Source organism: Gambusia affinis, linkage group LG01 (genome assembly GCF_019740435.1).
Source record: "Gambusia affinis linkage group LG01, SWU_Gaff_1.0, whole genome shotgun sequence".
Classification (NCBI taxonomy): Eukaryota; Metazoa; Chordata; class Actinopteri; order Cyprinodontiformes; family Poeciliidae; genus Gambusia; species Gambusia affinis.
This window is the reverse complement of record NC_057868.1, coordinates 29,111,367-29,137,895: the sequence shown is the minus strand read 5'-3', so window position 1 is coordinate 29,137,895 and position 26,529 is coordinate 29,111,367. Positions and strand designations below refer to the sequence as shown.

The window sequence follows — 26,529 nt, the reverse complement described above, 5'->3', positions numbered from 1 at the left end:
ACATGCATACTTGTAACAGGACACCTCTAGGGGGCAACGGCTGCAAGACAGCACTCACCAGCGTGTGCCTCTTCATGTGTTCCCGTCTGGTGAACTTCTTGCCACAAATTTCACATGGGTATGGCCTCTCACCGGTGTGGGATCGCATGTGCCTCTTGAGGATGCACTGGTGCATAGCAGAGAAACTGCAGTATGGGCACTTGAACTTTTTACGGATCACTGTGAAGTCGTTCACTGCAAGGACAGAAAGGAGGGAGGAGAAAAGGAAAAGGAAGGAGCAAAAGATTAGCTTTGAAAGAAAAAAAAAACATGTCTTCTCTTTTCAGTTATTGCTTTTAATTATCAGCATGGGCTAGAAATGTAACATCAATTCCCATGGTCATCCCAATCCCAGGCAAAGCTACAGTTGCCCTGGAAACAAGCTCTTCCTCCATGCTAAAGCAATAAAGGCATAGCGATACTATAAACACATGACACTACATTGAGTCTGCCTAAGGTGCTCTAGAAGGTCTCTGGTGTGGACTGCGAGAACACAGACAGAAAGGCAAACACAGACAACGACAAGAAAATCAGCAACACGATGGAGGGGAAACTGTATTTTACAGTGACTGGGGTTTAAAGGCACAACACACACTGTGCACATCTACTGTATATACAAAGGAGGGGGTCATCGCTTGTAATTACCTCCATCGGCTTCGGTTCTCGTTAAACATTTGACAGCACATCACAAAAAAAAAAAAAAAAAAGGAAAGAAAATAGAAGAAAAAACATGCAAGGACAAATAAACCGCACAACAGATTCAGGCTTTCAAATTCTGAAGTAGACGAATTCTCGAGAATGTCAGTGTGAATGTGTGCAAAACACAAATATGGGGGAAAAAAAGGAGCTGCAACAAAATTTCAGTTTTCAATCATAATTTAATCCCAGCATGAATTCTACAGTTCTTTTTTTTAAAAAAACAAAAAACATACAGATGTCTGAACAGTACATGGGTTTCAAAGATACATTATTCAGCCTAAATCTGGACATATCTTCCTGTACTTACAACACTTATTCAAACGCATAGATACCACAACATAACAGCTACCTCTGCAGATTTCCCATTCAGTTCCTGAGTTCCATCAACTTGCGACTCTTTTCAGCTGCAAAATGTGCTACCTGAAGATGGGATTTCATAAACCATTTGGCAGTTGGGAGTTTTCTGTGCATTTTCAACAGAAAAGGGACAAATTCTCCCATGGGCTCAAGTTTTGCTTTAATAAAGAGCACCTAAAAAGACAAAAGCAGGTGAATACTTGAGTAATGGGTAACTTAGTCAAAGTATGGGTTTATTTAAGAAACTTTTGTTGTATCAAGACAACATGGCAGGAAAAATAGAAAGTGAACACAGTTTTTCTCAGTATATTTGTTTCTAATGCTTCCATAGACATAAAGTTTCAAAGCAGGTGTTGATAAAAATCCCAAGTAATCCACTACCACAAAAAAATGCATCTATGAGTTGTTATAGGAAATAAAGTGAAATAACGCAGGGTAGTTATGATGAAAATAAGGTCTTTCTAAATCTCCTAAAGTTTCAATGTGTACTGTACGGGTTAAAAATCTGGGCGTGGAAAGATTATGACTCTACTATGTACAAGCCTCATCCTGGTGCTCATTGCAATAATCTAGTTTGGTCATATGGGACTAAAATGACCCTCTTTGGATGTCACTGCACCCGGTGTGTTTGGAGACGGAACTTCACCACAAAAACTCTGCACCAACAGTGATGTTTAAAGGTGCGTATGTCATGTGATGGTTTTCAAAATACAGCAGACTCTATAGATTTGAAGGAAGGATAGATGGAGAAATTTACAGAGATATCCTTTATAAGATCCTGAAGTGAGTGGGTTTTTAAGTCCTACAATATTCCCAAACACACAACTACAAAAACCTAAAATCCACAGAGAGCTACTAGATTGGTTCAGTTAATTATTTGACTTGTATACAATTTATCTGTGGACAGAACTAAAGTGCAAAAAACCTCCTGAAGATTTGAAGCTAGTTTTTGTTGAAATAAGGGTCAAAACTACACCAGAGTGATACATGCCACTAGTTTTTCTGAAAAGATGTCCTCAAGATGTTATCACCAAAAAGTTTTTATAGTAAATACTCGAGGCATTTCAGTAAACGTGTCTTTGTATTTATAGCAATTGTTTGTCAATCCACTTTATCACACACACATTTTTAAATTAATTTGTGTTTCTTTGCATGTGTGTATTGCTTAGGTTGTTACCAACATCTGACATGAATTTCATCTCAATAGTCCAGTGACAAATACATTTACTGAGAAAGACAAGTTTCCAATACTGGGTTTTACTATATTTTGCTGCTCAACTATCGCAAACTCAAAACAAAAGTGCTTTGGCAGAAACTGGTGCGAATTCACATTAGCAATGATTGTCAAGCTCTTGTTCAGTCCAACTGCTGCTCACCAACACAGCCCTCACTATCTCCCTTATTATTATTCATATGCGTTTTTCCACTTGTCTCACTTGATTCCCCATTTTCTGCCCCGAGCACACCACAGCGCCATTATCGCTCTGCATCCGTGACATCACTGAGCTCCGCTGGTTTAACAGGCCTCTGCCCCTCGGCCCTCACTTCCACCTCAGATGTGGGGGTCAAGAGGTCAAGAGGGGCCCGAATCCGTGGAGGACCGATTACTGGCCAGGTCCTGCCCTGCTCGGCCACTACGGCACTCACAGGTCTGGTTCTAAGAAGGTGGCCGGAATAAAGAAAGAAAATGACACCAACCAACCCCCAACCAAGCTGCTCCTGGCCTTTTGTTTTAGCAGGCTTTGTCTTCTTCGGCACATCCTCTCCATCTGTGCTCATCTGACAGCTTCTGACTCAATATAGTCACGTCACAGCGACTGCTTTGAGTCCATCTTATCTGGACCTATCACAGGATCTTTAGAAATTATCTTCCTATTCTATATAATAGTGACTCAGGTGCAAAAAGTCTTATTTTCTTCTCTTTTTGCAATCCCGCAAAGTTCCTGCAGGTGGTGTGGTTGTTTGGGCTTCAACCCACCATGCCTGACAGGTATGGGTTCTGTTTTAACGTCTTTGTGCGCGTAATGCATGGGTGGACACAAAGATTGAGATCTCTCTGCCTAAAAAGGAGATGAAAGCTTAGTCACCGTGGTGACTGGTGAGGGAGAACCAGACAAGTGGTTAAAGTTGAGGAAGTGAAAATACACCCCCTGTCTCTTGGCTCGGCACAGCAGTGAAAAGTTATTCACCTGGTTTATGGGTTCAGATAGTTCTTACTAAAACTATTGAAACATTGCATAAATTATGGGTCAAAAGTTTAATGGGTGTTCCGTTGGATTCATTTTGCATAGCAATTGTGCACTTCTGACAAATTGTCATAAGTTTAAATGGGTTATTATCACATAATAGTAATGGCATGATATTTAACAAGGTGTAAAAAAAAGTGTTCCACACTTTTGATCATAAGGAATTCTTCAATTCTGAGAGAATAACACCACAAAGCATTTTTGGCATGAATGTGAAATGCAAGTGATGGTATAATTCTAACTACAAATGGGTATGAGTGACTCTACAGGCCTTCCACGTCGATACTGCCATTGTAATTGTCAACTTTCAGGTGTTGGTTTAGCCGCCACAGCGGGTCTGTAAGTCCACCCTGAGACATTTCCATTCCAGTGCTGCCTCCCAGTATGGCTCCTGGCACTAAGGCCACCTGGCAGCACACTTTAACGTGCGTTGCCAGGTTCTTCTGGGTGCTAAAAGCCTTGGCACAGGCCGGGCAGGTGTGCCCTCTCTCTTTGGAGTGCACAGAGGACAGGTGCCGGTGCAGGTCTGTGCGATCCCGAAAGTGCTTCAGGCAGTACACGCATTGCATCAGCTTCTTCTTAAAGTGGATGGTCTTCTCGTGACGGTCCGCATTGGATTTGAGGGTGAAGCTGGCGGGGCAGTGGGAGCAGAAGTAGCGGGCTGGAACGGGCTCACCCACTCCGGGGCGGTAGAGAGACTGGCCGAAGAGGGGAGGCTGGGGCTGCGACTGGTGACGCGGCTGGATTGGCTGGTGGAGAGGACCCGGCATGCCTGGCCAGTCCAGGGACAGGGCCATCAGAGACAGGGTGTGGTGGTACTCGTGTTCCCTGAGATGCTCCAGGCTGCTGAACAGCCGTTTGCACAGGGAGCAGGCGAGCCCCTGTGAGAAGCCACCGTGCTCTGGCAGGACTTTTTCCCCTGATCCAGCCTCCTCACCCAGCGCGAGCGGCCCTTTAGATCCCGTGCCAGGTACGGATACTGACGCAGGCACTGACAAGCCACCGGCACAACTCCCCTCGCCCATCTGATCCCTCTCGACAGGGCACTGGTCACCTTCCAAAGCTGAAATAGCAATGAGTTTGAGTAAGAAACAAAAATGAAACTCCAATTTTGATACATTCTCTATATTAAGTTTTGAACTTTACCTGTGCTGTAGTCTTTCATGTCTTCTCTCTCCTTTATCCTCTCCTGTAAGCATAAAATATTCCGTTATGCGACACACATTTATGCAATCTGTAAGGAATGTTGTCTGGGCATGCAGAAGGCAGGAAGGGGGTAAAGCTGTGAAAGCAAACCCTTTTTTAACATGAATAAACCAGATATAAAGATATTAAAAGATCAAAAAAGGAAAACATGGTCATAATTATGCAAAAAACAGGTCAATAGAGAGAGAAACAGGGAGACAGAGCATGCAGTCATAAAAGAGTTTAAGACACTATGTCATTCTAGGGAGTGACACTGATTAGTGATGTTATTAATGGGAACACTAAGGACATTTTAAACTAGGTTTGTTGAAAGGCTACCTGCAGTCGCTTCACTCTAGCATGAGTCTGTATCACTTGTCCATGAGGTTAAAGCTAACAGCTAGCCAGAGAGGGACAAAGACCAGGGTTCCAAATATTTTAATATTTCTAAATCAAACACTTTCCAGATTAAAATTTCTCAATTTTTCTGTCAGTTTTGACAACATTCTGAACACTTCATTGCAAAACATTTAGCTCAGTTATTATTATTATTTGTACATTTTACAAATTACGAAACAACATGATGACCTTTAATTTGACAGTGTGGTAAAAGACAATTTAAGGGTCACTGATTTGGTGCCCTCTGCAGGTCAAGTTTAAAATCCTGAAGAAAGAAGGTTTAGAGGGAAAAAGCCAGTGAAAAGGCTCATTTTAAAATTCTGAATAAGTGGGACTTTATTGGTTGATTCTATCAGTAAGTCAAACCCACAACAGCAGTCTATGATTTTGATGAAACATGAGTTTTGGCAAGCCAAACACGAAATAAGCCACTACATATAAATTAATTTTCAAGGCCCTTAATTTTACATACAATTTGGAATTTGCTGGGAAGAATAAACAATGGAACATTAAAGTGTCTATACAAACACTGTGGCCACAGTTGTAGTGTGTGTAGATTTACATATAAGCTGAGGATTATTTACACATAAAACAGAGACAGGTGGTGGTGCAGCACCAATAATCTTCCTGTGTGAAACACAGAACAAAGCATGTAAAGAGTTTCTGGTCAGAGCAGCGACCTTGCAGAAAAGCACAGCCGTGTAAAAATCAATAAAACAGTGTTACCTTAAAGCACAAGAATAATTTAGCTTTTCACCTTTACATTACACAGTTACTCTGACTGACAATGCTTTACATGTTCTGTTCTTTATAAAGTTGCAGCTATTGAATATTTTAATAATCCAACACTAAAGTAACTGAGCAATCAAATATGCTTGTAGTACACCCAGTGTCCAGATTTTTGTAGATTTTTTTGCGGAGTTCGCCTATTTATATTTATGATGACAAAAGAAAAATCACCGAAAGCTGTGCTCTTGCTTTCCCCCATCAGAACTGAATCTACATTTAAGATTGAGTGGGATTTGTTTACACACTTTTGTCTTTTTGCCTTGTAAAGTTGATTAAAATTAAACTTTTTTTGCATTGATCCTGTATAAACAAAATGGAATTAACTCAGTAAAATGGTGCACATTCAAATCCACCATCTACAGCCCAATTAGAAATGTATCATCTTAATGTTATGTCTTTGTTCAAATATGAGTTGTCAGGATGTCTTGAAAATCAACTGACAGGTTTTTTTACTTTCTCATAAAATCATCCCAAACAGGTATTTAGAGGGTGAACAACCGAAAATTGTTCGATTGTTCCCAATATTTTCATCCATGTTGTTTTGGAAAAATATTTGACAACAAAAAAATCTAACGGCAGGTATGCTAATCATAGGATCAACTTGAAATATAGAAGTCCATCAGCTTGAGATTCTGGTTTCCTCTCGGGTTGGTAGAAAATCTGTATTTACAGGCACTGAACTGTTCAATCTGAGGAACAGGAAATCTGGGAAACTGTGATAGTTGTTATCCATGAACGAAATTGCCATGTAAAAAAATATACAACTGTAGAGTGGGGAAAGCAGTGAATTTAAAATGCTTCCCTCAGTATTTTTAGAAATTGAGTCATTTGAGGTATAGTTTCAGACCGATGTTTCCGTGCATATTTCTCACAGGAAGATCACTTTTGGCACTAAACCTGCCACCTTCATTAACCATGCAAAAAAGTTATTGGTTTTGGTGAAAATCCTCATCAAATTATTCTAGCACATTACCACAGCTTAACAGTTCAATATATATCATTTTTATTAAACCCCTGGGATGTTTTTTTTTAAGACTAGAGTTTTTTTTTAATATTTAAGATATTAAAAATCAGCTTTGGTTTTGTACTCCCTGTTTCAAGTCATTAGCTTTAGGGTGCAGGACCAAATAAAATTGACACTTAATGAACTTCCCGCGAGAGGCATCTACTGCAGGACCAAGTCCAAAACTATCCATTTAATCCAGGGATGGGAACCTACAATCCTTAAATGTTGGGGTTCTGCATGATTTCTATCCATGCTTCAAACGATTAAATTACTTCCGTGCATGTCTTTAAAATCTAAAGAGGCTTGGTAATGAACTATTTGAGTCTGATGTGTTGAAACAAGAAGAACTAGCAAAGATGCAGGATAACAACCCTTAAAAACTGACTTTTTAAATACCATCTAACTAATGCTCACAGATCTTTTGAGGTCTAAATAAGGTGCAGCCAAAACCCATCTCATCCCTTCTGCACCAGAGTAAAACTCTACCCCCGTCTATCCACACCATACCCGTGCCATTCCTTCACCCCCGCCTATTTACTCAGCTCCTTCACTCTTCCTCCTCCTCCTCCTCTCTAAGAACAGAACACCATGCACTGGGCAAACAGATGGCTTGTCCGTAGAGATAGGAAGGCTTGTTGGGAGGCAGGTCCACTGAAATCAAATGCTGCTCCTAAATGCTTGCTCGCACGCACACAAACTGGCACAACACACACACACACACGCGCCCACTCTTGTCCACATACACCCAGAAACACTCACACACACACCTACACACAGCAGAACAAACAATTTCCTGAGCCACAAGACCAAACCTCTCTTTGTCTTCTAGTATTGATTCTACTCGGTCTCATCACACTACCTTTGCCCGTTATCTGCTATCTCTGGGCGCATGCTGCCATTGTGACTAAAGGTGTCATCTCTGATGTAACCACTATAAACTACATTATCTCTAATGCCATGCAAAGACTCCTTGCTTCAAGGCAAACTTGGGTCCAGCTATATTAAAAGACTGCCTGAGAAAAGAGACTAGAGGGAAGGGTGACAGCGATCTGAAAGAAACTGAAAGTCAAAAGCATAAAAGAAAGGCAAAAAAAAAAAAGCCAGGCAGCTTTGTTAACTTCAGTGCAGCAGGAAATGTAGCGTATTCACACAAGAGAGACAGAAAAGGGCTGAATGAGATATAGAGGTGCAACATGATGAAAAATTACCCCACATCAATTTTCATTTTTTTGCACCTCTCAACAAGGCATGGGCCGGTAAGAGATTCTCATGGTATGATAACCTGACGTTAAAGTGCCACTAATTCACAGTATTGTTGTACTGATGCAAAAATTCTGTAATTGCTTTTGTTATGGACAGAAAACTACAATGTTACCTAATGGGTTGTTTATATCTACGCATAGCTCAGTGTTCTGCTGGCCAGCATTGAGTTCCAGGTTTTACAGGTTTAGGAAGGGAACCTGGACGTTCCTCTCCATCTAGATTTGGTGGGATCCCGAGGCGTCCCCAGGGAAACATGGTATCTCTAATGAGGTACTTGGTGTGCCACATGGTTTCCTCCCAGTACAACATCTCAAGATAACCTCCAAAGGGAGGCATCCTGATTAGATACCTGAATCACCTCAAGTGACTCCTTTCAGTGTGCAGCTCAGAACACTTCACCTTACTGCGAAGTCTGAGATCAGCAACCTTGTGGGGAAACTTTATTCAACCACTTCTTTCCTGGGTCTTGTTTTCTGCATCTGGTGTCTATAGGTGTGTGGCAAAACGTAGACAAACAGGAAATTAGAGAGCGTTTCTTTATTGCTCATCCCTCTTTCCATCCTGACAGGCTGGGGCCCCAGTAATGTAAAATCGTCACCAATGCTCCTGCTCCACCCAATCTTCTTCTTTGGTAGGTGAAGACTTACTGAAGCCTTACCTTGAAGCTTCTGTAAGTAACTTTTCCATTAGCCCTTTTCAAGTGTTTATTGTGCAAAATATTATGCTGTTCTGCTCTTTGTAGAGTATTGATGTGACTTTAACAAGCATTATGTAAAGTTAATAGGCACTAAAGCTCTTTTAGTTTTTACCTCCTTTAAAAGGTATAATATGTCTTTGCTGAGTTTGTCTTTGCAGTAGTTAAGAAAAAAGTGTGATATGCTTTTTCAGCCAGCTTACAGGCAGTGTGTGAAAACGGGTGGAGAATGGGGGAACATGGCACTACTTAATGTTCCAAATGAAGGCAATATTTTGTTTGCTTTGGCACTTTCTCTGTAGCATCTAATTTCACTATAAATCCAAGTAAAAATATGACGAAAAATGTTTTGAAAAGATATTTTTTTAAAAACATGCTTATCAGACCTTCCCACCAGTAACCGGCCCATGCCCAGTCTCAACCCCCTTGAGTGTGTAGAAGCAGGCTAAAGTTGCCCCCTAGGTGCTCAACTCCTTGTTTCAAACTTTTATCTATCAGGCGGAGTGGCACCCAGTGAGCAGCCTGCACTGTGGAGCAGATCTTTAGCTCGGTGTGCTTACCTCCGGAAAGACGGAGGGCTCTGTGCCCTCGGGAGCCTCTTCTACTTCCATGTCCAGTCCTTCTGAGTGCAGGGGCGTCGCCCCGGCCCGCAGCCCAGGGGCCTCCAGGGGCCGAGGCTCGGATAGGTGCAGTGGTGTGGGCGGAGAGGGTGGGCAGTATGCTGATGTTGATGATGGCAGATGGGGTGGTGGTGGTGGTGGTGGTGGTGGTGATGGTGGTAGATGAGGAGGAAGAAGAGGAAGAGGAGGAGAGGAACCAGCGCCCTGTTTGTTATGAACAGCGGCCCCCGTGGCCCCTGGCCGGAGTGCGCTGCAGTAGTTGTTGGAGCGAAGCCCTGAGGAGCACAGGAAACGAGTCTCACCCACCCACTCACGTACAACTGCAACCCTGCTAGCAGCTGGGCCACCAGAACACAACGGGAGAGAGTGGGCAGGGGGGCACACAGAGGCTGCCAGTGCTACACTATCAAACACTGCAGAGAGGGGGAGGAAGAAAAACTCAAAAGTTTCACTTTCCACCATCTGAGGGGAAAGGGTTAGGACTTTTCTTCTCTCTTTCTCGCTCCCTTTTTTTTTTCCTTTGCTCCTCTGCTCTCCTTCTCCTTCCACCCACATGTGTGTGCAAAGGATGGCAGCATGTGTGTGTTTTGGGAGAGCATGTGCATGTGTTTGTGTGCGGCAGTGAAATGCTTATAAGGAGAGAGGGCTTGAGGATCCTCCGTAGCGTGGAGGGAAATAGTTTTGGAGAGGAGCCATCTTGCAGCTCAGATGAACACTTTTTGTACAAGCTGGGCAAAGGATGACTACAAGAAGCATGTAAGATGTTTACCAGCAACAAGCGAAGGCACGCTGGCTGGAGAAACTGAAATTTCAGTTCGCACACAAGCGTTTCTGCTACATTAATATCACCGTTAGCTCACAGCACAAGTGAAACTCTTTCTTTCTCTTGCAACAAGATAATCTGTTGCAAGTTGTCTTGCAGTATGTTTGTGTTTGGGGGGAATGTCTCCAGAGTTATGCAGTGGGTTAGCCATTCACTGCCCTCCTCTGCACAATGGATAGAATCACACATACATGAGGTTTGATTCCTGGAATGTTAAACTACCACGCCTGACACTCCCCTCTCCCACTGAATGAGAACACACACAAGAGTTGAAATCCCTGTCCTCCTTCTCGCCCACCCCAGCAGAGGCAGAGGGAAAAACCTTAGGAGCGTGGAAGAGGAAGTGGAGGCGGAGAGTAAACGAATGAGCTACAGGTGAGGCAGAGCAGCTCATTAACTAATGGCGTTCTGGCAGAAGACACCTGTCAGACGCGTTATTATGGAATAACTCCGATAGCTGGCTCTAACGGTGTCTGAGTTTTACTGAGTTAAGACAAACTTAGGTTGTGGCGTGACCATCTAATTGGACTGCTGTCCTGGTATAAGAAAAACAAGCATTTCAGGGGAATCAATTTATTGACAGAAGTGTGTCAGCTACATTAGTTAGTAGCACACCGTCCTTTTATCTTTCTATTCCATCTTCCTTAGTTTTCCAGTGTACGGTTGTTGATTTTATTTTATTTTTTTCCAAGTGAACTACATTGTTTATATCTACTTTTAAATGTTCCAACACACTAGGCTTTTCTAATGTCACTTACATTCAAAAAGATTTGGATAAGCATCTTTAATTCAAGTCAGACGTACTGACAGACACAAAACCATACATGAACATGTGGTCCAAATGTAAATATAGTAAAACTCACACTTCTGTTTTCATTTATTTATATATACATTTAACCACAAGTTTAAATGAGGTTTCAAACGTATTAATGTGTACAATTTTTTTTTTTCCCTCACTGTGACATCAGACTAAACTTTTCTTATTTTAGGTTAGTAATGATACCATAATTATTACTATTTGCCAAATGCCAGAATAAATAGATGGTTTTAAGAGCAGTTTGTGTTACTTTCTGAACCCTGCTGTAAACTACATATTATGTCTTTAAACAATAGCACAATTGTTTAAAGACACATTATTTGTCAAAACTTAGACCATGATAATATCCTGGCATTTTAAGTTTCTGATGGGTTCATTAACAACATTTGAGCAAAAACAATGACACCACTGTGGATGAATGCTGAGTCAACACCAAAAACATATCTGAGGTATTTAGATACTTGTTGACCTTTACAAATCTGGTTAACCCTCGGGTGTTTTTAATGCATGATAGTTAAATGTTCATTTGTTCAAACACTGTGTGGCAGTGTGGGAATGCCCAGCTGTCATATTGTAGCCAGGAGATACAATATGACAGCTGGTGTGAAAAGTGCATCTAAAACCCAGAACAAAAGCAAAATACATTGTAAAGAGGTTGGCTGAAATTGGTGTCATTATCCACAAGGAAACAATGAGTTTTGTACCAAAACGGGTTGAAAGGCCACTCGGGGAAGAAGAAGTCAGAACCCCAACAGCAACATAAAAAGGCCAGATTTCAGCTTGCAAAGGCACACAACAATGGATACCTTTAATTTGTGGCCTCTGGTATCTGGCCACTATGACAATGAATTGATAGGAAGGTGGGTAATCGGAGAAGGGGGAAGACATGCGGCAAAGGCCACCTGGCCAGAAATCAAACTCATGACAGCCACGTCGAGCACTAAGAACTCCACATGTTGGCTGTTCTTAACCCCTGCACCACCACAGCCCTCCCATGTTGTGCTGATTTATTTTTTTTCATTATTCCAAGTGCGATTCATTAGATAGATGGCGTCAAAAGGAAAGAACATTTTGTGTAAATATTAAGGCAATACCTCAGGACATCAGTCAAGCGGTGCTACGAGTTACAGCTTGGCACAAATAGATATGTAAATGGATAACTAGCCTAAGTATACAAGCAAGGTAACTACAAAGCAGCTTGTGGCCAATAAAGTTAATATTTTGGCGTAGATATGCCAATGCCCTGATCTCTTTTCCATTTGTTGAAATGTATTTAGGATGTTTTTATGAGTGCAAAAAATATATTTTCCTTGGATTTTACTATTGTTAAATACATCCTTCATTTTAGTCCTTTGTTAATTTTTATTAGGTCAATGTGACTTTGGCTTTTTATGTCTACATCCAGCATCTGCCCATCAAGATAACAATCACTGTTTCCTTTAACCCAGTTTAGGTAATGAGTACTTTTTTTCCTCTTAATAGTCCTTGTCTATTTGTTTGTTTGACAATGCCTCCTGTTTGAACTTTGTGTTAATCACTTTGTTTTGAACTTCACCATGTGTGAGGGCTCTCTAAAAAAGACTGATGGATTTCTCACACATTTCTGATTTTTCAGAAATCTGGCAAGCTTTAAAGAATAGTGATCACACCAAAGTAACTTACTGCACGGAAAAATAGAGGTCATAACAGCAAAAAAAAAAAAAAAAAAAAAAATTTCCATGTGACTATAGGCTGAGGGAGCAAGCTGACCTTGTAAGAACCTGTTTCCTTTACTCCATCTGCCACTAAAATGGGGTCAAGACTTATACGGTTCTAAGCTTTAGAAAAGCAGCTCCCTTAAGTTGAATATCCTAACTAATTACCTAAAACTTCATAAGTTTGTTAGTAGAAAAAAGGCTTAATGACATCTTGTTAGCAATGACCCTTTTGAAAGTTTAGTCTCTTTCGGAGTTTTGAGAATTATTGTAAAGTAACTAAAACTGTGCAGTTGGGAGGTACATTTCAGTTCTGATGTCATGCTGCTTTCCAATCCATCAAATTTCTACTTCATTTATGTGAGCACTTAAAAGGTTTGTTACTGTTACCTGATTTTTGATTTTGTTTAGAACACAACAGTTGATCACATTATGGCATAAATCATTATTACGTAGAATGAAATTCTATTGCTATTTTCAAGCATCATTACAAAAACCCAGATAACAAAAGTCATTTGAATGTTGAGTAGCCAGAGAGCGTAGACTACCACATTTCAAACCACTCTTTGGATAATCAACCGAGCACCAACAACTCCACACATCAGAGTTAGCTTAAAGCATAGTACAACGGTTTAAGCTCTGAAGCAGAACAATGAGGACCAACCACACAAAGTAACACGTTTGATTTTGTTGTTAAGTGATCATTATTAAAATAAATCAGCAAACTTTTAGTAACTGTCAGTTACTTAAATCCAGTGTGTTTTTTTTTTTAGCTCATGTGGGTCAGCAAGCACTAACCTTTAGCTAACTGTGAGAGGTGAAGGGTAGCTTTTATGTTATGTCCAGGCTACATCCCTGTAGCCTCAGAATTTGGACACATCCATTGTAACTAGACTGCAGCAAGACTTGTGTTTTAGATGAGCAACATCTCCACCTGAATATTGATCTCCTTTGAATTTTCATTACAATGGCCATAGAAAGAACTGGCAATCACAACTGAGATACTACAGTTATGTGAATGAGAATCAGTTGTGCAAACTGTACTCTTTATTACTAGTCTTAAATAAATTCACACAAGGAAGGATCAAATCTCTCTAAATGTTATAACTAGAGGTTAGGTACAATTTCTTCTAAAAGCCTATTTGTTCTCTTCAGGTTACCTTTACTGGGATATTGTCACTTCTTTGTAAATTAAGGCATAACCGTTTTCTCACCTTTGCCTTGAGAAAATACCCCTTATCATTACTAATGTTATAAAGAACTTTTGCTGTGAATCATTTACCTGGGAAGTGGTATTTCACCCAACATTGAATTTTTTCAGTTATTGTACTAGTGGGCTTAATGTTAGAAATACCAATCAACAAGGATGTATTTCTCTGCATTTTCATATATATCTGTCTGCGAATATGTTCCCAAATAATTATAAGTCCAATTGATTAAGTGAGATATAAGCTGTGAAGAGTGAAAATAAGAATCTAATGACTAAAATGTTTACAAAGTCTTTATTGTGGGATACATACACTTTATAATGGATTTTGGGGTGGAGATGGGTGAGAAATCTTCCCAAATCTAGATAGTTTCAGGTAATTATTCTGACCAATCCTGACTTCCTGTAACTGCAGCCAAGTCCCAGAACCTTTGAAAAGTTGAAATAAAAAGCACAGAACTTAAAACACATCCAAGACATTTCATAATCAATCTCTTCCTACTGGTATCAAAACTAAAAACTACAGCTCCTCCTGTCGGTTTGCATTTAAAAAGAAGAGAGGAAGGTGCGACTCAGAAGGTGGAGCAAAATTTTATTCACCAAAATACATTCAGAAAATCTTTGTGAAAGCGCCTGCTTTACAGGCAACATTGTCCGTGCAGAGTCAATTTGAAAAAGTTGATGTGAAATGATGAGAGTTGACAGTTTAGAGAAAAGTTCAATATTGTCAGTAGGATCTCTGCAGTTAATTGGATGTTCTTTGCAGCCTGTACACAGTGGCAGTGTGGACAGGTGCACCGGGATGGTCCGACACGATCCATTGTTAGACATTGACTGCCTGACACACAGACGGGTAGTGGGGCTAAATCCCAATGATCCTAATTGGATTTTAGAGACTGATTGACATGCAGTCCGGTTCCACTGTATTTTTGGCATTCCACATGCAAGGAGGATCTAGTCCATGTCCCATGCAAAGAATAGTAAATACAAGGGGCTTTGTGTCGGAATCCCATGTAATGTCAACAAGGTGGCGGCTGGCTCAGATTAGAAAGAATTAAACAGAACAAAACAAACTATTTTTGTCAGATTTTGTGTTTTTCTGTATATTTAGTGCATAAACCACACAAGAAGGTGACTTTATGGGAAAATAAGAGCAACAGAAGCTCTGCATCAAGGCCTTTTGCAAAATTTCCTGGTCTCTCTTGAATTGGAGCAAGTGACCTTGCTGTACCTCCACTCTGCCCAGATCAATACTTTCCCAGGATTTTACAGCAACATGCTTTGATGTTCCCTACCAGAAGTAAAAAGTGGGGGAAAGGGCCAGAAGCAAATAAAATGAGAAAATACAGGCTGGGAAGGAGAGTGCAAGGAATGAGCGTTAAGGTGGGGTGAAGGAGAAATGTATGGAGGGGAAGAAGGAGAGAAACAGCATGAGAGGGATAAGATGTACATCGGGGGCGAAAGAAGAGAAGACAGGCGAAGGGGCGAATGGAGCTGAATGGATGGAAAGAGGGAGGGAGCAACGATGGGAACAGTGATCTGTCAAAGCAGGCAGACTTCTCCTCCGCCCAGTAATCTGAGGTACAGTGTTTGTTTATCCTCTGTCCTCATTTAGACACAGGGACAGACCTGGGGTGGGAGGGGAGGCTGTTGGCCATCTCAGCAAGCCCATTTCCCCAACCCCTATTGTGTAGTGAATACAAAATAGTATTTGGCTAACCAAAAAACCCTCCCTGAGGTTTCTTTGGTGACAACTGAAATACAGATACAGGGCTGAATCAGGACACTTTCCCATGCAGGGAACAAATGATTAACATTCTCAGAATTCTCCAAATCTTTTATTCAGATAGTCAAGGCTGACTGTATCTGTAAAGTCTGAAAGCATATCCAAAAGCCTCTACTTGTGTTTTCTGAGGCTGTCTGTGATGCGACAGCATCTGATTCTCCTCCGTGAGCCAACAGAAACATCTCAATCCCACACACTTAACACTCACACAAAAGAGGTGATGCGAAGAGGCACGGGCGCGCGAGCGTGCACGATGACGAGTATGTGTTTTGGTCTATTCAGGCTTGGCCCAGTCTTTTATAGCTTAGGTGAGTGGGGCTCAGCTCAATAGATGCGACTGGGCTCAGAGTTGTACCCTTTCTCATCTTTTCTTCCACTCACAAAAAACAGGGAGAACTCAGGACAAAAGATCCAATTACATGGCAGTAAAAGCAAAAGAAACAAACCCAGAAGTTGAGCTCACAAAATGTGCCCACGCGGACCTGGACTCTAGCAAATACACGCTCACACTACCATGCACCCACACACACACACACACACGCACGCACACGCACACATACACCTCTACATGCAGACAGCTTTATACGCTCCACAAGAAGCAAAGAAAATGGGAAAATAAAGAAAATCTCTTGTTACAGACAAATTACACATTCGTTCTGCAGGGCATTAATGTATTAACACAGATAAATATGAAACAGTTTAGTCAACAATGACTTAAGGAACTAAATTCAACCTTATTACTGCTGCAGTATGAAAAGTGAAAAGGAAAAATTTGATTACTTTATTTTTGATTCCATGTTTTTTCAGTAATAATTTTTATACTTTTGAAAAGGTTTATTTTTTCTTTGAAATGGTGTGACATTGGTGAGGAAGACGTGTTTGTGAGTCGAGCTGTGGAGTTCACTATGTGGGCTGCATTCATAAAAAACTTGCCAAATCCTCTCTGCCAATGCCAAAATGCTTATTCAGCTATTGACTTTTGTTTGGTGTAATTTAGAACTAGGCAAAAAGATAACTTCAATAATTCATAGAGAAACAGAAAATGTAAAATTCAATAAGACAGTCAATACATGAGGGTTAGCATGCAAAATGTGGAGCATCAGGATTTATGAATTTTTGTAAGACAGAGTACAAAAATTGTGTGAACTTGTAAGACAAGTTCACACAGTTCACACAACTGTGTGAACTTGTTTTGCATTATTTTCTGATTATAGTCAAACATATATGCATTTGTAAACAGCACTTTAAATGGTATTTGTCAATTTTTATAGCTGACATTGACATTATTGATTCACTGAGTCAAATTTTTTGAGAGAATTTAGTGCACAGTTCGACAATTTAATCTTACTAGTTATTATTAATGTGTATTTTAAGTTTGCATTTAAATCAATTAAATCTTAGAAGCAAGCCATTTGATTTGAAAACGTACTGTGATAATTACTGTAACCATTCAATACAGAAAGAAAATACCATGGTAAAAATTTTTGGTCCGCATCAATCATGTATTGACTAAATAATTAAAGTTTGTAGGAATGAGACATATTGGTAATTTACAACTATATCCACGTGGCAAACACGGGTCTTGGTGATGCCTGGGAAAATCGTATAAAAATGACAAAAGCCTGGCCCCTCCCTCCCATGCTAATCACTAGGTTGGTCACCAACTGTTGTGGGATGGCATCCTATTCTCCAACCAGCATTTCCCACAAGTCGCCCGGCATACTTGTGTCGCTCTGTCACAAAGAACACACCCAAAAAGATCCCACAACTCTTTAATGGCGTTGAGGACATGCTATTCCATTCTCTCCAGTCCTGGTATACTCTGATATGATCAAGGTGTCACACTAACTTCACTAATTTGTATTGGCAAAGAGGACTTACCAAGGAAACCACCAAATGAACTCTCCTGCTCAACCTACAAATGTGTTTTCCTTTCAAATATGCCACTGAAAAGGAAATATACCAGCTTCCTTGATAATTATCAAGAAAGTTGGTACAATGTAGATAATACTAAGCGAATATTAAGATCCTTACATCTTGTGCAAATTCTATATCTAAAATAACTAAAAATAAACTTATTGTACAACTCTACAACAAACAGATTTAAAGTGGTAGACATACGTGAAGTTGAAATATGTATATCAAGGACATTTGTCAAGAACAACTTTTTGAAATCACAAGAGGCATGTTTGTGTTTGAAAGAGTTTTTTTGGAAGCATGCAAAAGTTGATGTTTTTAAACGTGGCTAAGTGGAGCAATGTGAGCTTATGTCAGTCTGAGTGGTTGTTCTGCTGGTTTATTTTGCCTCTGTGAAGTTCAGTGGCAGACCCACCGACTGGCTACCAAAAAAAAAAAAAAAAAAACTGTCGCAGAAAATAAAAACAAGAAAATTTTCTCGAGACAGCGAGAGAGAGCCTTGCAAAATGTTCTCTCACTTAGTCACTGCCGTGTAGCCATGGCATCACACACACACGCACACGCAAACACACACAAACACAAACACACACACACACATTAAAAATACACATGCATTGAGGTCTACCCTAGTAAAATGGCTCATAGACATTTAGTGCTATTAAGGACAGAAACCACTACATACAATGCCTTGCAACAGTACCATGTCAGTTGTATTTGTTTTTTGTTTTGTCATGTTACAATGGAGCAATTAAGGGAAAAGGAACATGGTGTTCAATTGCTTTTTTTCTTCTTCCATAAAACCTTGCAAAGTGTCTCTTGCATTGGTATTCAGTCATCCTGAGTCAATACTTTGTATTCTCCATTCAGAGTTTTGTCTCGTATCACAGGGCTTTTTTTCCATAACATTTTTGCAATATTCTGAATTTTTTAAGAAGCACATCATTACATTATAATTTATTGTTTCAGTTGTATTAAATACTGACTTAATAAATAAATGCGGGTTTCTTTTTCCCCACACACTTTTAAACAGGAACCTATTACGTTGCTGAATAGAAAGAAAGAGGAAAAGAATAGAATATGTAAAACATTTAATCCAAATAGAAAACTATCATTTAAGTGAAGGACTAACTCGAAAACAAACTATAAAAATAAAAAAGCAACTTTAAATATCCCTGGGTGGGTTAGAATACAAACAAGAGGACTGGTAACTGCACATTATACAAAAACACTAACAGGCTTCTTGTTATAGTGTGCCTCTAAATGTGTGCTTATTGTTGTTCTCAATTAGCACTCCATAAAGAAGTCAAGAAAGCCCTTACCATCAACAATGGTCATTGGTCTACGTCTTTGTCTATGATGTTAAAATTTCTTTCTTTTTTTTTCTTTTTTTGCTTGATGCTCTCTGATTTTTGCAGTGTCAGGACTCATTTTTGGTTGAGATCTTGATGATGTCTGCAATGCAGCTAGGCTGAATGAGCGCTATGATAACTTAAGAAGATTTTCTAGTGTTTAAATTTCAAAATATCACCACATACAGTGAATTTTGCATCTGTGTCATCATTAAATGTTGTACAATAATTCCACACCTGACTCCGTTTGGACTGTTTCACTTTCCTCCGTAGGATACCTCTGCCACGATTGTTTCTCTTACAACCATCAACTGGCTCAGCTTAAGAATGAGCAGTGGTGCCCTCTTCTGGATGGTGGCCACACTACAATCCTGAAAGGACATCTATCTAAGCGAACATTATTTGTTAATGAAATAGAAAAAAACGCTAACCTAATAAACCAATATATATATGCACTTATACACAACAGGTATATATCCAACAAACATGCATGTACACACAAATCCAGTCACATAAAAAACAAACAAACAAAAGAAAAACATTAGATGCCTATAGTCAGCACTCACAAGTTAACACATCCCTAAATCCTTCCAAGAATTAATTTTGTTTAGCTCAATCTACCTTCTAATCAAATTCAATATCTCCGCCGGGGAAAAACAAAAACATTTTCATGTCATGATGCCACTATGTATCTCCATGGGAATAGCGTGTTAGGGTGATTTGTTTACGCAAAATTTTACTTAGGAGTGTCAAAGTAAAGTGGGATAAATTCAAATGCATGCCAGACTTCTCAGATTTTTATTTGCAAAAAAAGTTGAAAACCATGTATTCTTTTCCTTCCATGTAACAGGAACTCACTAGTTTGTTTTGGAGTGTCAGAGTAAACTTTGCTAATGCGATAAAAAGCAAAGTAACGTTTAAAGGTAAAGCTTAAAGGATTTTGCAAGGCACTGTATGCTGCATCTAGAGGAACAACATATGCATACACTGTGAGTTAGACGGTGTGTCTCAGATGTGCGAAACAAGCAGTGTGAGCACAGCTTCTGTAAATAGATACTTACAGGACAGGGAGTGTCCTCCTTTGGGCAGGTACTCATACAGCAAGGGGTTATCATCTCCCATCATCTCAGCCCGCAGCGACAGCAGGCTGTTCTTACTCATCAGCGCTGCCTTCAGATTGGCTACGGATGAGATGCCTCCGCCTCCACCCCCTCCGCTGGCCTCCTCCGATTCGCTGGCGCCCAGGAAGCCCGACTCTGTGGCGAGAGTCTCTTCCTGCTTGAGGAAGAAATCGAGGCGCTCACCGCGGCTGTCTGAGCTGTTGGGTTCGGTCACGTCTGCCCCTGAACAGAAAGAAAGGGAGGTAACAATGAGTATGCAGATCTGACTCAGTGACTCGAAATGTTTTTAGTGTCTGAAAAAGAAATTTAATAATGTTTGATGTCTCCCAGAGAAGACTGATAATTAATTTCAGGGATTACACGCTTCTCTACAGGCTGAAAATCCTGTCACTCTTGACAAAGCGGATGAAAAAGGCATGTTAAAACCCCCAAAACTCTTACAATGTGCTCATGAAGTTGTCACTTTGGCAGTTTAAGGGCTTTGACCTGATGATGGAAAATACAGCTGAAGTGCAAAATGCAAAATGCAAAAAAAAAGAAAAAAAAAAGAAAAAAATCAACATTTACACACAGAGGTTTCAGAAGCAAGTACCAAAGCGTCACAACTATGATTCATCTCCCTCTCTGCTTGACTCCCTAACATATCTCATCATTACCAGTCAACACTAAAAACAAGGAGATCATAAAGAGACAGTAAGTGAGAGAGAGAGAGAAAAGGCAGACACAGCGGTAGCGTGCGCGTGTGTTTGTTTCGTCTGCATGTGCGCATTTAACTATTGGAGTCACTGAAAGCGGGGAGACGCTGTCAGCCGTAGACGTTTCGCTGTAGATCTACGAGACTGTCAGACAACACTGCTGACAACAGCGCACCAAACACACACAAATCTACAGACATACACTGTCTCCTAATTGACATTTACCTGATGCAAGGTTGCTTTCTCTTAGAGGGAGAAAAATACAGAAGACACATCGCTAGCTTAGAGACTTTGAAGGAAAAGATTGTCTACATCTAAAGCAAACACAGACATCTGAGCGATAATGCAGATTTGCCTTAAAGGGGGTGGGAGGTGGTGCGTAATGATGTGTGACTGCTCCTAACACAAAGCTTCAGAAATCCTGGTATGCAGTGAGTTGCAAAAGTATACATACCTCATTGTTTTTAGCATTATAACCACAAACGTTTTCAGTTTTAAAGAAGTGTTTTGGATAAAAGGTGAAATGCCTTCAGCAACACAAAAAACAATAGTCCAGATACCATCTACTTAAGCACTTAGAAAAGTCTGAAAAGTGTGGTGTGTATTTATGTTCAGCACCATTTATTCAATATCTCTGAATGAAATCCAGTTGAGACAATTGCTTTCAGGGTCCATCTGCTGAAAATAGAAATAGAAAAAAAACCATCCTAAGATATGACTGTTTACCTAAATGTACCGCAAATATCCACAGCTCAGGTGGGTTAATCTGTCAAAGACGGATGTTTGCTGCCATACACAGGAACTACAATTTCCAATTTCCTAGAATTGGAAATAGGAGACTGAAATGTTGCTCTAAATGCACAAATTTAAGTGTAGAGAAACCACACAGCAAAAAAGGTGGTGGTGGCAGCCTCATTCTGTGGGGAATGGCAACCTGGGTGGAGTAAAAATACAGGACAATGCTGGACGAAAACCTGCTAGAGGCTGTAAAGCACTTTGAACTCAGGCCGTGACAGTCAGAGGTAAAATGGAACATTTTCATCAATGTGTTAGAATAAAATTCAAACTTGAATCCAACTCAAAATCTGTGGCGAACTTGGAGGCTGATGTGCACAGATTTTTTTTTGCGAAGAAGGGGGAACATTTCCGCCTTTAGATATGTAAGGCTGTTAGAGAATTACAGTCCAAAAGGACCTGCGGCTGCAATAGTAGCAGAAGGTGGTTCTTCAAAGTATTAACTCTGGCCTGCTGAATAAAAATGTTTTCCACTGTTTTTTAGATTTTTATTGGAGAGCAAGTCTAAAATCCTGTGCGATTTTTCTCTCGACTGCACAATTATGCATTACTTTTTGCTGGTCTATCACACTCAATTCCATTTAAATAAATTGAAATGTGCCGTTGTCACATAACAGACAATTGAAATTTCACTTGCAGCAAATGAGGAATAAATAAAGCGAAAGGAAAACACCAGTTTGATGAAGGAGCATGCAAAACAGAAATGAGCAGTAAAGAAAATGAAAGTGTCTCTTCCAACTATGTCGAGCTCCGGCAAAAGTGTCTGCTGTGCAGCTCAGAGCTGCTGTCTACTGCAGGGGGAATCAAGGTGGTCAAGGTGACAGAAACAGTAGTTTGCCTGCACGTCTAGAATACCGATGGCTCTACAGCGTTCACACACACACACACACACACACCCAATCAGACATTTTTCATGGCACTCAGATCAGTCCTGAGGTTGGATATCCTTTCTGTACATAGATTTGAGCAATCCTGAGATCACAATTAGATATAGTGGCTAGAAGAAGATGATGAGCTGTGACAAATAAGAGTGACATCCATATAAAAGTTGTCTGTTCCCCCATTCAACTATCAGGCTCATCAGATGAGAGGGAAAAAAAGGAGATACAGAGCTAAAGCAGAGGAATAGAGAGAAGGCAGATAAAGCAAAAAAAAAAGAAAAGAAAATGTAGGGGAGAGAAGAAAGCGGGGGAGTATAGCTAGGGAGGAGGCACAAAAAAACATACTTGCATGCATCCACGCACACACACACACATGCACACACACAAATCCATCCCACCTGCACTCACACCCACACAAACACACAAAGTTAATTAAGAAGGGGGTGTAGGGGTTGGCGCAAGGGGCACGAGGTGCAGGAATTCATTAGAGCTCTGCCCCCTCCTTCAGTGGGCAGCCCAGCAGCCAAAGGAGTCAATCAATAACATAGATCTGCTGTTGGCCAACAACAACAATACACACACAGAGAGAGCAAAGGGAGGACGACAATTGGAGGGAGAAGATGGGAAGGAGGCAGAGAAAAGAGCATCATCTCTGACCCCCATGTGTCCCACCACTCATCTGTTTATTGGACGACTAAATGAACCCTGACCAGTCTTTCCAGCATCTTCGGAAGACGAACATCCACAGATGGAACATGTCGGCCCTCCTCGCAGCCATGCAGTAACAATGAATCAATCACGAGATGCTCAATTTAGTCTTATGGAAAATGGGTCACGTCAGGAATGTCAAAGTTGTTTAAAAAAAAAAAAAGGTGTAAATTTGCAGGGGATTTACACAAGAGTGACTGGAAGGGATCTGTTCTACGGCAGAGTTTATGTTTTTTTTTTTTAGGAATGCAGGTGAAGCTCAATAAATAAATGCTCTTATTTCAGTTATTTAGTTTAGATAAATCACATACAGAGAGATGTATGTTCCAATCACTTAAGAAGCTGGCTGTTCACAGATTGCTGGATCAAAAGGTTTCAATGGGAAGTTGAATGGAAGAAAAAAGCATGGTTGAAAAATATATTTTTTAAGAGTTTTATGGACAATCACAAGATGTGGACTACAGCATGGAGTCAATGCTCCAAGAGCCCTTACACACATACATATCCAGTACATGGGCTCCTTGTGTTAATATATTCCTGAACCACAGACAACGTCACAAACACCTTAACCTAAGGAGGAAACAGACCGGGCTGCTGCTCAGTTGCCATTTTCCATTCTTTTTTAATGTTGCAGAGTGGAGAGGCACACAGTCCAAACTGATTGAGGCTCAATATGAAGTTTCTAGAGTCAGTGATGATTGGGGAGCCGCGGCCTCAGCTGGTTTTGGTTCATGTGGAAAGTCAGCACAGCCAGCTACTGAGATATTTTAGAACACTTCATGAGAAGTGTGGAGATGCTGAATTAATTTACCAGCACACACTGCAAAAAGGTACCAATCTATGCTGTAATGACCAAGGTAAGACTGTGCTTTACTGGATAGCAAACTCACCTGAGCTACACTGAACAAATCTACAGAGTATTGTTGAGAGAAGGACACCAGAGCAAACTAAGAGTCCCAACCAAGTATTGAGTGCATACACTGTATACTACATGAACATGCTTTCAGTAAGTGGACATATGTGTGAAATAAAACATATTTTATTGGCATGGTGCAAATTCTATTATTCTGAGAACAGAAATTTCTTTTGTATTAGCTGTAAATTACAATCATCAAAAATTATTGGAAGTACGTCACTCTTTGTGTAATGAATCTACAAATCAGCCTTTAAACAAACTTTTTGAAGATATTCTGGTTTACTGATTTATACCTATAAATAGATACCCACACATCCAAGACTTGGGGTAGAATGGAAAAAGATAATTCAGCCAAATGCAAACAGACTTCAAAAACACTTAATCAAAATGTGCCTTGTAATCCCCACTTAAATATTGAGCTTTGACTGGCCTGTGCTGATGGTGTTATCCTTAAACAGCCCCTCTGCTCGGACAGATAATATCATTTATGGCACCAGAAACAAGTCGCAGCTAATCCCGAGGTTCCATCCTATGGATTTCATCATTCCTGCGCCTGGTTTGGTTTTCATCGAGGATTTGCAGACACACAAAATGTGGCGTCTTTAAAACGCAATAGGTTTATCGCGTGTTGTAGAGACACTGCGGTTACATCATTCCTTCATGCACAATATGCTCAGTGTCATGAGACAACCTATGAATTTCAATAGCAAGTGATATGCCTTTGAACTACATGGTCAGATCCCCCCCCAAAAAGACAAAGACATTTTCTTCATCGTTTTCTTCCCGCTCTCAGTTCCTTTCTTCTGCTTTTACACTGAACTGGTTTCTGTACAGTGGAAAGAATTTTCATTTTCCCCTTCATAAAAGAGTCCGAATAATTTAGATTTCTGCTTTCTGAAGAGATCCTCCGTTTAATTTGGTTGCCATGGCAGCCGGGAACCCTTGGCTTCAACATTTATGCTAAATAAAACCCCTTTTAAAAAAAAAAAAAAAAAAAAAAAAAGAGAGACAAATATGTAGAAATGGTGGTTCTCTTTGTTAATGCGAGCGACGCTGTAAGCTATGCCAGAGCCGAGCGTGAAAAAAAAGGACTGAGACTCGGAATAAAAGATGTGCGTTTGACTGTACTTTATACGTGTTGTGAGGAACACTGAGTTATGGCTAATGGATAGAGGATGCAGTTTTATATGCTGTGGTTGGAGGCTGCACTGTATTTCTCATTGATGTGTGTGTGTGTGTGTCAGGGGTAGTGTGTTGTTACAGTGAGACACTTTGAGGCAGTAAAGAGGAGGTGAGGAAGGCCTGAAAGGGGAGGAATAGGTCAGCTGGCCCAGTTTGACCTCTGATCTTCTGTCCTGATTATGTGATCTGAACGCTGTCGGGCAAGAGAGTTTCTATTTTAACAAAAATACACCCGCTGACGGATCAACCCCCGAACACACATGCATATCGACTACTTTCCCACAAAAACAGTCACTCGTGGCCTGGCTGTTTATGGACACACATTTTAACACCTCAAAAGACAGCAGGTGAGAGAATAACTATTAATCTAGCTAATGTTATCAGGAGAGACATTTGTGATGAGGTCATTCAAATGAAATACACACTAAACATTTGCAACACTCAGTAATGCACACTTAAAACAAAATTAAATCAGTGGGATTTTAACTTACTCTTTTACACTAACTATTACTTCTTTTATGCAGTTTGAGTTTCAGTTCTTTCCATAAATTCTAAATTGTGTTCAAGTGAAAAGATTCAGATTCTTTTTGAGGCCGTCTCACTAAATTTCTCCATTCATCCTCCCTTGAACTATCATGAAATCTGCCGGTACTGTGTTATGCTGACCAACAGCTTTTAACCCTGATGTTCCCACCTCTAAACATCAGTGTAGCTGTGGTAATTTCTGAGGGTGATATGTCTTCAATATGTATTGAATTATTCCACTTTATGAACTATTTTGCTTAGATTATTTTTACCATATGGATTACTTACTGACTGTCTGAATGACTTGCTACTGGTATGATATTTATATTTCCAATAACTGCAAAGTATGATATTTCCAGCACTATTTCTACTTCTAATAACTAAACAGTGTTTTCATGTTCTAGTCGTGTAAAGTATATTATTATTATTATTGTTATTATTATTATTATTATTATTGTTTTTTCACTTTTGGAACTTTTGTGTAAACCTACATAGTTTTGATCCTGCTGCTGCATCTGAATTTCCCCTCTGTGGGATAATAACTACATTTTTACCACTATATTATATTAGAAATAGATTTACTGAGAAATGCATTGAGGCATTCAAGACTTATTTTACCTGTACAATAAACAAAAAAAGGTTCACGCCATCACATCGACAGAGACAGTAGCCAAACACAATGGAGAGAAAAAAAGTCTAGGGTGGTTAGGCAACGAGTTACTGAGGCTTGTCGACCACAAGAGAGCTGTCAGAAAAGAAAGCAGGGCCCTGTGTGCATGTTTGTAGGGTGAGTGCAAACAAAGGAGAACGACTCTC

The 26,529-nt window shown here is 40.2% G+C and overlaps 1 protein-coding gene across 4 annotated transcripts in view; it reads right to left on the bottom strand.

Annotated features, from left to right (window-relative positions):
- Window positions 1-26,529, bottom strand: part of zbtb46 (zinc finger and BTB domain containing 46) — a 90,467-nt gene that overhangs the window by 7,713 nt on the left and 56,225 nt on the right. For 2 of the 4 annotated variants that reach the window (XM_044114794.1, XM_044114802.1), the window contains exons 4-8: window positions 19,952-20,233; window positions 9,238-9,572; window positions 4,488-4,530; window positions 4,279-4,404; window positions 59-234 (exon numbers count right to left, since the gene is read on the bottom strand). In XM_044114794.1, the coding sequence (XP_043970729.1) occupies window positions 59-234; window positions 4,279-4,404; window positions 4,488-4,530; window positions 9,238-9,572; window positions 19,952-20,233 (962 nt within the window). The remainder of the gene's footprint in view (window positions 1-58; window positions 235-4,278; window positions 4,405-4,487; window positions 4,531-9,237; window positions 9,573-19,951; window positions 20,234-26,529) is intronic. The other 2 variants (XM_044114812.1, XM_044114819.1) reach the window with 2 other exon arrangements.